General features: G+C 45.5%; 1 protein-coding gene across 1 annotated transcript; it reads left to right on the plus strand.

Annotated features, from left to right (window-relative positions):
- Positions 1-1,666: 1,666 nt before the first annotated feature.
- On the plus strand, positions 1,667-4,495 carry LOC130373580 (pancreas transcription factor 1 subunit alpha-like). Its single transcript, XM_056580179.1, has 2 exons — positions 1,667-2,469; positions 3,431-4,495. Exons 1-2 carry the CDS (start codon positions 1,890-1,892, stop codon positions 3,466-3,468), a joined length of 618 nt encoding a protein of 205 aa, XP_056436154.1. The 5' UTR covers positions 1,667-1,889; the 3' UTR covers positions 3,469-4,495.
- Positions 4,496-11,563: the final 7,068 nt, after the last annotated feature.

An 11,563-nucleotide genomic window follows, 5' to 3' on the forward strand; every position in this document is an offset into this window, starting at 1 on the left:
GTCTGAAGATGACAGCCCGAGAAGCGGGCCGTCAGCTGTGCGGGACCTGGGGCTGTCAGGGCGGCAGAAGGATCTGACAGGGGCCGGGCCGAGCACCAACAACAACATGGAGATCATTAAGTGTTCACGACCTCCTACTCCACCTCCTCCCCGTCATGGAGAATAATTAAAAGGCTCAAGGGCTTTGGGGGAAACGGGAAGGAAAAAAAAAATCGAGTACGCCTAATGCGTTGAAATTATGGAAACTTTTAATAACCGTCTGTTTTATATCATTTGAATCTTTGGACATTGATAAAGGCAGATTTTAGTTTGAAAGCCGATTATTAAATGTTGTTCTTCATTTGATATGCCTTTTAAGAATCAGGAAAGTAACTCAAAACAACATAGGCCTTTATTAAATGCAAAACCTAAAGGAAATCTTTTAAATTAACAGAGAGAGTGAATTGAGAGGGAGAGACTCGTCACAAATTAGTTTAATTGATTGTTTTACACTGTCACAGAATATGTTTGACCGTGGAAAAATTATATCGATTCCTCAAAGAATAGACTGTATGATGCAATGGAGGATTTCACAGAATGTGGAAAGTTAAGCAAACATGGAGTCTCAAAGGCAGATGGCAGACGGCACGTGTCACTCAGCCTTTAAGCACATCTCCATCATGTGTATTGTAATGCAGGCCTACAAACTAACAAACATTTCAATATAAGGCCGCAGACTGCAATCCGGTGTAATAGGTTACTGCGATTCTGGAGGAAAATGTAACAAAAGATTACAGGCAAGCACCCCCGGGCCGGCCGTCAGGTTGTAAAGGTTTCTTTAAACGGATAACAACTTGGCAAACAACATGAACTGCTTTTCAAACTTTAGAATATGCTGAACAATCACCAAACACTTACAATTAACCTCCTGGAGGATTATTTTAAATCCAAACCTTATGTTAGAAAACCCAACACAGCCTGCCTGAAGAAAGTTTACGGATGTGCACGCGACCCAAGATCAATAATAATAGGCTATATTAATTATCCTCGTGGAATTAAAACTTAGACATTTGATCATTTGGAAATTAGAGTCCTCTAGATGTGGTTTGAAACCCGAATCAAGTTGAAATGTTTTGTGGGCATCGTGTTGGCAGACATAAGAGTCTAAAGGCCTACGTATGCGTGAAACACGCACGCGCGCACACACACACACACACACACACACACACACACACACACACACACACACACACACACACACACACACACACACACACACACACACACACACACACACACACACACACACACACGTAGCCTACTACAAATAATAAAAAATGGAAAATGGAGCCATTATGCATGGGTCGATGGGGATGCAGAGCATTAAAACGCATCTGAGCCGCGTCTGCTCGGATAAATAAAGTGCTCTCATGTGTTCCTGACAGTTTTTGTTTGTCGTCAGCGCACTCCCAATTGATCAACCAATCCCATTCACGGGCCGGCGCGCCCGCGACGCGCACAACCTCTCCAAACGGCCGTTTTTTCTTTCCCCCCTTCCCTTGTAAATATTAGCGGACTACTTGGGCAAACTTTATAATTGGACACGTGTGCCGCTCCGCTTTGGTGATTCGGGGATCAACTGATTCCTTTGTGATTGGCTTTTAAAGCGATGGCGGTCGTTCCTTAATGAGCTCCTTTCAGTCTTTACAACGGAGCCCCAGCGCCCCGCCGCGTGCACAGGGGCCCGCACCTATTTAATCCGCCAGTCCCCCCAGCGACGGTCACACGACGTCAGATCAGGCCGGAGACAGGTATATAGCCAGGGCTTCGATACAAGTAGCAGCGTGTCACTCGTTTCGTTTACAGTCACTTTGTTATTGTTGTTCTCATTAACCTTAAAAAAATCAAACATGGAGGACATCTTCTTTGACTTTGAACAAGATGCAACCACGGACTACGCGTTCTGGGGTCAGATGGACCCCAACTTTCAGTTCCAGACCCAGCTGGACACCCTGCTCTTGGACTGCAACACGGTCTCCGGACAGCTCTCTCCGTGGTCCTCGTTCGGCTGTCAGTCGGTATTCCCGGACGAGCAGCTGACCTTCACCGATCTGGACTCCCAGTCGCCCGGCCTCGGCGGCGGTACGGAAGCCGACAGCTCCTCGGGGGACGAGAACGTCGAGAGCGGCACGCGACGCTCGAGGCGCCTCTCGGCCCACCCCCCGTACAAAATCCAGAGGCACGCCGCCAACATCCGGGAGCGGAAGCGGATGCTGAGCATCAACTCGGCCTTCGAGGAGCTCCGGTGCCACGTGCCAACGTTCCCCTACGAGAAGCGGCTGTCGAAGATCGACACCCTGCGGTTGGCCATCGCATACATCGCCCTGCTCCGAGAGATTCTCCTGTCGGGATGCGACCCCAAGTCCTACGTTGACGAGTGCATGAAGAACGGCTACAAGAACCAAACCAACGCCATCTGGAACACGAGCGGTGAGTCTGCACCAGTGAGGCACACTTATTAAAATGTTACACTCAGCATCGTCAATAGATACATTTACAGTTTTTTTATAGCTATTTTAGCTTTTCCCATACATGACAAACGAGACGTGTAAGACACAGCAAACAATCAAAATCACAGCAGCAGTGAAAGTGAAAGTGCAAGTAATGCATCCTATTGAATGACAAGGATCAGAAGAGGGGGATGATGTTCCTACAACTTAATTCAATTCATTATGACACCAACTACCAGAGACAAAAAATGTATGCTGAATACAAATAGAAAAATGCAAAGTAAACGGCCATTTGGGCTAGTAGGCTAATATTAAACATCATGATTGGTCATCGTTGTTGACCCATCATTTTGGGTCAACAACTTTTTTGATGAATGGCCAATATATAAGGCCATTATTCAACATTTGTGAAAATGCAAAGAAAATGAAAAAGCAACAATAAAATCAGTTAACATAGTAGACCCTAATCAGTGTGGCGCATTAATAAAGAAAAAAAATACAGTCCGAACAAGGCCTTAATGAAGCTTAACACCACTTTGAACCGCAAGCTTTGTGTACACTGTGCACGTCTTACTCCCAGGTGTAGACCCTATGTGTAAACCGGTGCCCTGAGGAACACACACACACACACACACACACACACACACACACACACACACACACACACACACACACACACACACACACACACACACACACACACACACACACACACACACACACACACACTATTGTCACGGCACTCAGCAACAGCCTGCGTTGGTTTTAAGCGTTACTCATTCTGTGGGAATCCCGCCTGAATGAGGCTTTTCAGCGCTGGAGTGCTCATGTATTCTCAGCCGCAGGCTTGTGACTTGTTAAACAGTCACTAAAATGTACCTAAAGTCCCATGTTTGTGATGCTTTTGTCTAACCCCCGTCTCCTCCTCTCTCCCTCCCCAGATCTGACAGCCCGCCTATCCTGGATAAAGTGGGATTAACCTCAGCGAGGGGCACCCCTAAAGTGCGAAGATTGAGGGGGGGGGGGGACTGTTGTTCCCTCCCCCTCACCTCTCGCTCTTTCTCTTTCCGGACGTGCGAGAGGGAGAACCCCATCTGTAGACTTCTCACCAGATCGCCCCCCTCCCACTCACCCTCGGTTTCTTATCTTATTCTAATTTGTTATTGACTGGTAATTGAGAGCCATTGTCTTTGGGATGTCTGGAGGGGTGGGGGGTTCTCCCACTTATCTCGTGGGAGAGAGGAGTGCAAGAGGTACCCTGGGCTCTGAATGCACTTCCGAGGGCTCTCTCTCTCTCTCTCTCTCTCTCTCTCTCTCTCTCTCTCTCTCTCTCTCTCTGTGACTATCTCACTCTTTAGCTCGCTCGTCCTCCCGTGCTTAAAGGAGTGAAGCGTTTTCTTGGTTAACCCACGCGGACACTCGCCCGTCGAGTGCTTCTCCGGGTGCAAGTGACAGGGGCGGCTTGGAGATGTAAATGAGGTGCCGTGTGTGAGAAATGGATCCGTGCCTGCAGAGCTGTGACATCATCATCTGCAGCCGCACGCCAACCATTTAGCAAAGCTTGTGACCTCATGAACATTTCACGTTCACTGATTTTATTGATTTTATTTATTTTTTGTACTTGACTTGTCTCATATTTATGTTTAAATTATTATTTATTTTATTCTGTGTATTTGACTTGACTTTTAGAATATCCATGTCCTTGTGTGAATGTTATGAATGACTGTTTTGACCTCTGACATGTTATTGAAGCACAAGAGCAACAAAGGTCACGAAACATTTATTTCTCTTTAAATAAACAAAGCTTGGTACTGGACAAAGGACATAATGTTTTACAATGTCTAATAAATGTGAATAATAATCCAGAAATGTCATTGAAATACTGAACTGTTAACAGAGTAGATGATAGCTGCAATATTATACAGTACTTTCAAACAAATCAACAGCCAATACAAGACAGTTGGCATTTAACGAGAAACAATTATTGAAAATAAAGAATATAGTCAGCATGTATTTCATTTTTTTCTCAATGCTTGTATTTTAAACAGAAGAGCAAACCGTTTGTAAAGCTGGCTCCTTGGAGTTATCTTAAACCCATTTTTTTATAAATTTACCATGGCTTCTATCCCTAAACCGGTTTACGTAACCAGGCTTTCATGTTTACATGGCAGTTAAGAAACCTGGTTACCCTCAGCTTACCTTTGTGAATGTTTGAATTTAAAGGATTTTTAATGCACTGCATACTCTTTATATACAAGGTAAATGTATAAAGTATATGCATTTGAGCTATACCAAAATCAAAGAGGGCGTTTCTTCACAGTGCAAACCTCCCTCTAAACCAGCCGTGGAGCGGGGCCCTCGGTGAGGCCCCTCAGAGGGGACATTGGATTCACAGCTGTTCCCCGGGTCCCAAGGTAGTCCTTCTCCCACCCCCAGACTGTCCACACCTTTTGGGGGAGAAGCTATTTCCCTGCAGAGGCCCTTCCTCAATTGGGCCTAACTGAGCTGTTCCCCTCCCGGCCTGTCCCCACCGGCGGCCTGTCACCTCACCCCCCCCCCCCCCCCCCCCCCCGGGGCATGTCTCACTACTCTTCGACCCGGCGTTGTAAAAAGGTGACTCCGACAGGCTCGACTTCATTCGTCGCCGATTAGTTTCTTTCCTAGGCGCTTTTCACCATGTTTGGCTACAGGTGTAAGCGTAATGTCGGATCGAATGTGTTGAAATAGTTGAGCGAGGTCAGTGCCGGCATTGTTCTTCTGTGTGTGCTGTTGGAGTGGAGGCTAATGGAGCCCCCAGGATACACTTAAGCTCGGTTGTTGGTGGTTTGAGGGTTGGTTTGAGATGTGTGTGCAAACGCAGGTGTGATTAATACTCTTTGTGGGAATTCCAAATGGTATGTGCTTAATCAAAAACGAGTCCCTAATACAACAATTTGTCGTAAATCATAAACTGTGTGTGTGTGGGAGAGAGCGAGAGAGACTGTGTGTGTCTGAGTAAGTGTGCAAGAGAGAGAGAGAGAGAGAGAGAAGCTTATGTGTGTGTATGTGTGTGTGTGTGTGTGTGTGTGTGTGTGTGTGTGTGTGTGTGTGTGTGTGTGTGTGTGTGTGTGTGTGTGTGTGTGTGTGTGTGTGTGTACGATAAAAAAAAAATTATCCTAAATTGTACCCGCCATTTCCGAGCACCTGCTCAACTTTTCTAGATGCAAGAGTGCAGACCGAAATAGGAGGTGACCTATAAGGGACAGGGGACATTTAAAAGGCGCATTTGAGGAGTTCGTTTTATTTTGATTTGGTGGTCCATATAATTTAGTCTTTTATAAGAACTCTGAATGCGTTTTAAACTGGATTCATTCACCCTGCCGTCCAATTACCTTTTGTATCACCCTGGTGGCTTGATGCACACTGAGGCCCCCTGGTGGTAGAAAGGTGTAAGTATTATATATTTCTGTAGGTGACCAAGTATGATATGGCCTTAGGGTTTTTGAATTGGGGTAATATCAAGTCAACAAGCTATTGCGAAGATGTGAATATTTAGGTGTTTGTGGTTATTGTTTGTCTTTTGGTTGCAATGTTACATGTAAATGCAAGCGGTGGGAATGTCACCACTTTGCTTACAATTTTTTTTTTTTTGTCAGAGTCAACAAGAAAGAACAAAGCCACAGCGAAAAAGAAAGAAAGGAAAAAAGCATTTAGAAACTTGCGGTGAACCAGATTCCCAAACAGCCTACCACGCCAGAGGCCTCAAATAGCCTCGCTAATCTAAATATTCTGTTTCATAAAACAGATGCCCAAAACAAAACAGCAGAAACCAGCAGAACAGAGGAAAAAAAAAAACTTCAACCGGAAAAAATGAGCAAAGACAAAATGACATCCGACTTTCAACCGACCTCCTCAAATGTTGACAGTATCCAAGCCTGGCCTGGTCCTAGCAGTGCTACAACCATAACCAAGTGTACTCTAATCGTCCCCCCCTGACCTCTCACATGTTCAGTATCACTATAAAAACAAACTGCATGAGACACTGGACCAACCCCGGGAGGAATCCCAGCAGCCAACACTAATACGATCCCCCCACCTCTGTGGATCAAATCCCTTATACGTTGTCTGTTCCATTTTCACGTTTGTGGGGGGGAGTTTGTTGACTTAACATCGGACAGACTTGAACTGACAAACACGGTGTGGGGGGCTGTAGCACTGGGTGGGTGCTAGGCTGCGAGATGGCAGGTGTGTTTATCGTTATGCTGTTATGCGGGGTCGGGACCTCAGAACACAGCAACTTGTAAATATAATTAGCGCATCTCTTCCTCTGCAGGCGGCGTGAGGGAGGGAGGGAGCGTGGTGGTGGTGCGTGTGTTTGTGTGTGTGTGTGAGTGTGTGCGTGCGTGCGTGCGTGCGTGCATGTGTATGTGTACTTGCTTGTGTCTGTAAGTCTGCTTTTGTGCATGCCTGTGTGTGTCAATTACAACACACTCTATCTTGGCTTGAGGTAGCGTGTGTGCGTGTGTTTGTGTGCGGGTGGGTGGGGGGGGGGGGAGAGGGGGGTTGAGGTAAAGCCAATCAAGCATGTCCAAAGGTTAGCAAGCTCGGAACGCCAAACAAAGCTGTCCAATCATTGGACATATAGCTACTGGCAGATGTTTGTACACACAGTATTTTCGTTACATCCTATGTAACGTAGGCTGGTGTTGCGTTGACCATACTCATACAGACACTCAGAGGAAATAAACCAAACCATCTGCAACCAGAGACACAGTACAGAGAGGGAGGGAGAGAGAGAGAAGAGGAGAGAGAGAGAGAGAGAGAGAGAGAGAGAGAGAGAGAGAGAGAGAGAGAAGGAGAGATATGAGAGAGAGAGAGAGAGAGAGAGAGAGAGAGAGAGAGAGAGAGAGGGAGAACCCAGGTGTGTTTTGTAGAAATGTGTAATTAAATGACGATCTTTGTTTAACGGATGGAATCGGGTAATCCGTTAAATCTGTTTCGATTGATTTCTCATCTGTGGGGGGCTGCTCTGCTTTCGTGTATGTGGAAAACATTTGGAGAGGTTTTTTCTTTGTTTACTTTTTTGTTAAATAAAATGAATTCATTGTGATTTCACTGTGGTTTTGTGAACCACTTTTCTTATGCACTTTGTACACTGTTGTTTTAAAAGTGCTTTATAAGTATTATTATCTTTCTTACTCGATCCCAACGCTGGCGATTCAAAGATGAGGCGTTATCCACTATTTAAAGTTTGAAATAAAGGCCCATTAATCCCGTCCCTAACAGGCCAGAGGACTAGCTGGGCTAGCTCTGAGCGCTGGGCCCATAGCAGCAGACTGGGTCAGCTCTTTAATAGCTTCTGAGACGCTAGTTAAATTCCCCTCCTGGTTTCCTCATCACAGGAACGCGCCTCAGAGCTAACTTCTCAGTGTGTGTGTGTGTGTGTGTGTGTGTGTGTGTGTGTGTTGTTTGCGTGTGTGTGTATGTTTGTTCTGTGTGTGTGTTTGTGTTGGTTCTGAGTGTGTGTGTGTGTGTGTTTGTTTCTGTGTGTGTGTGTGTGTGTGTGTGTGTGTGTGTGTGTGTGTGTGTGTGTGTGTGTGTGTGTGTGTGTGTGTGTGTGTGTGTGTGTGTGTGTGTGTGTGTGTGTGTGTGTGTGTGTGTTCGATTGGGGAGGTCATAGCTGCATGGACTATAACTTGGAGCCCCTCGGAACCACAGGCCTGATGTCCAGAGCACTGATCCAAACCAACACCAGTAGAGTCCAAACTCAGATATTAGCTACATAAGCAGAGGGCATTGTCGTTTGATATAACAGTTAGTATTGTAGTAGAAGTATGATAATGTCTGAGTGGTAGAAGTAATGCATGTAAAAAATATATGAAATATCTAAAATGATATAGAACAACAATTAAATAAGCCAAAAAGATCCAACAATATATTTCACAAAAGACTTTCATGAAATTATCGCATAGATACTGTATGGAAGAACAGACTTAAGACCATTTAAAAGCACATCCAATCCCAATATAGCTTTTTATGACGAACTAGAAACGACAGGATTTAAAAACACCAAAACATGTATTGGTTGTAACAGTAAAATAATGAAATGATCTCTTCCCTCCCTCCTTCCCTTGGCCCCATTATGACCCTACGACGTTATATGGTTCGGCCGTAATTATTGATTTTCAATAGAGGTTTAACATGGGGAAAATCTGAACAATTGCAGTGTATTCACTATTGGTTTAGAAAGCAACGACCTCAACACTCCAGCGAGTGTAGGATAAGCCAATACTTACGACTACAACTCATTCCCGGAGGTGACACAGGTGACGGAGCACGGGGGTGCCAGTGTACTGTAAATGCTACCCCCCATTGTTCACATCCGTTGATCTCTGCTTTCCTTGTTTTACCACAATCAGCAGAGTCAACAACTGCTGTTTGCCAAATTAAGCAGACTATAGGGGTTCAACCTCATCCCCTCGCGTTATCCTAGCCTCAGCCAGACCACCTGGCTTGCTGGATGTACTGTGAATCTTCCAGGCTAGCCCTCCTGCTAACCTTGGCACCAGAGTCACAAGTGCAGCAGCTAATTGCGCTCCAGTGTTTGCGTAGCGGCTTTGCCAGCCACCTTCCCCCAGTCGTCACCCAAGTGCATAGTCTCAGTGTCATTAGCTCAGCAAACTTGCCTTGACCCTATCAACAAGACCATTCCTACCTCCTCTCCCTCCCACTCTCTCTGCATATCCCTTGCACTTCGGTCTGGTTAAATCTCTGGATCCTGGAAGTCGAACGTGCATAATTAATATAATTGCGTTATAGTTTACATAATTGTGCTGGAAACACTGTTTTTTGTAACTGTCAAGTCAATTACAGGCCAATTGAGTTGATCGCTATAGGGTTGATGTGTAGGTTCACAACTCTGCCCTGGGGGAAGTAACACAGCGTGTCACTCCTAATCCAATTGCAAAATCCGTAAAAAAGTACAAATAGAAAACGCATTCCGTGATTTACCGCACTCTGACCTGCACTTGGGTCGGCAGAGTTCAATTAAATCCAAACTGGAACCGCACTACCCTGCAGACACAGAGCTGCTCTGGGACGGGCTGCGCAGTAGATCACTGCCGGTTTTATCTGCGGACGTCTCACAACGATGTCCAGGTTCAAGAGGAGAAGGCGCAGATCAAAGACCAGCGCGTCCAGGGTGATGGGTCGGACTCCGTAGGAGGGGGGGGGGGGGGGGGGGGGGGGGGCGGAAACAGGTACCCCACTATCAAGTCTGGGTGTAGGGGGCCACCTGGGGCGGTCGAGTTTAGCCAGCGTGGTGTTGGTGGAGGCGAAGGTGAGGAGGGTTGAGGAATGGTAGGTGTATTTCTTCCACCGTCACCACCACCACCCTAGATATCAAAGCAACCGGGAATGGCAGGGGGGGCCCGGGCTCCCCGGGGCTCTTGTCTACACAGGAGACAAAGCACCGCGCGGCCCAGTCTGCATCGTATTAAACAAACGCTAACTGCTTCAAGCTGTTACACACTCCCCAATGAAACCTTTATGAAAGGGCCCTAATGCGATTTCAGAAACACCTTGTCATCGACCGTGGTGCGGCAGAATGAAGGAGTGTGGATGTATGAATGAAAACGGTCCCGCAGCTACGGAGCGTTGCTAAAGAATGGCTCTCTCTCAGGGGCCACAGGGTTTATTGGCCAATAGGTACGCCTCGACCCCAACACAGAGGCTTTTGGTAAATTCATACTCGTAATTTAGCACAGCCTACCTGTGAGTAATTCATGCAGGTGCCAAGATTGTAATGTGTTGTATTGTAATAAGAGAAAGCCTTTGTGTGTGTGTGTGTGTGTGTGTGTGTGTGTGTGTGTGTGTGTGTGTGTGTGTGTGTGTGTGTGTGTGTGTGTGTGTGTGTGTGTGTGGTGTGTGGTGCGTGCGTGCGTGCGTGCGTGCGTGCGTGCGTGCGTGCGTGCGTGCGTGCGTGCGTGCGTGCGTGCGTGCGTGCGTGCGTGTGTGTGTGTGTGTGAGAACTACTGTCGATTGCTTGTACTAAGGGAAATTAGGCAATCTTTTTAGTAGGTTTCATATATCATTATTATTATTATTCAATTGAAATCACATTAAGGTCCATAAAAACCTTTAATTAAAGGGAGAGAATATGAAAAAGGGTCATAGTTGCCAGACTGTGGTTTGGATATTTTATCCCAAAACTATTTCACATTGAGTCACAATGTTAATCATGATAGCTTACTGGAAATTATTGGGCAATAAAATAAGATATTGGTTTCATTTTTGTGACCTTATGCTTTGTGATAAACCAAGCTTCTGTTATCTGAAACCTGCCCAAATTAGCCTACAGTATCTCCAAATGCAATGATTTCTGGAAGTTTCTCTTACACATGAATGTTGGGGGAAATACCTTGGATAATTCCCTGGCTCATCTCATTCTACATTGACTCATAAAGATTGCCTAAAAAATATGATTGAAATTGAAACTTAATTTATGTTTTGATGGCCAGTTTCAGAATGACTAGTTTGGGAATGTTTCTCATAATATATTCTGAAGGTTCCTGGGATTTGGTCCGAAAACCGGAAGACATGAATGGCTCTCCAGTCCGTAGAAAGAAAGCGCAGATTAAATAAACAGACACTGTACTCTCCCAGCATTATACTTCTCCATGTACAGTAGAGTATGGCAGTACTTCATGAAGGATATGACTGGTATACTGATCAAGCAGCAATTGATTGGTAGTTAAACTTTGAACACTCAAATCAATACATCTACCAATCCAACATAGAAGGAGTTACATCCATAACCAAGTACATTTCTCCATTAAAATATCTCCATAATCCAACTATTGGTACTTCCTAGATAATTTGCCGCAGTCCGTTTGCTTTGTACTCAGCCAGTACCCAATGTACTCTGATGATGTACAATGTACTCCGCTACCTGTAATAATGTGTTACTCCCTGGCCCAGATTGCATTGTGGTGGCTGCTAGGTGGAAAGTAACTTGATGGCTGCAAGGATGGGAGTGTTAATAGTGATTACTGAGCTGGTAATAGACAATAGTCTGGTCAATGAGAACCATGTGG

Source organism: Gadus chalcogrammus, chromosome 20 (genome assembly GCF_026213295.1).
Source record: "Gadus chalcogrammus isolate NIFS_2021 chromosome 20, NIFS_Gcha_1.0, whole genome shotgun sequence".
In the NCBI taxonomy this organism is placed as follows: domain Eukaryota; kingdom Metazoa; phylum Chordata; class Actinopteri; order Gadiformes; family Gadidae; genus Gadus; species Gadus chalcogrammus.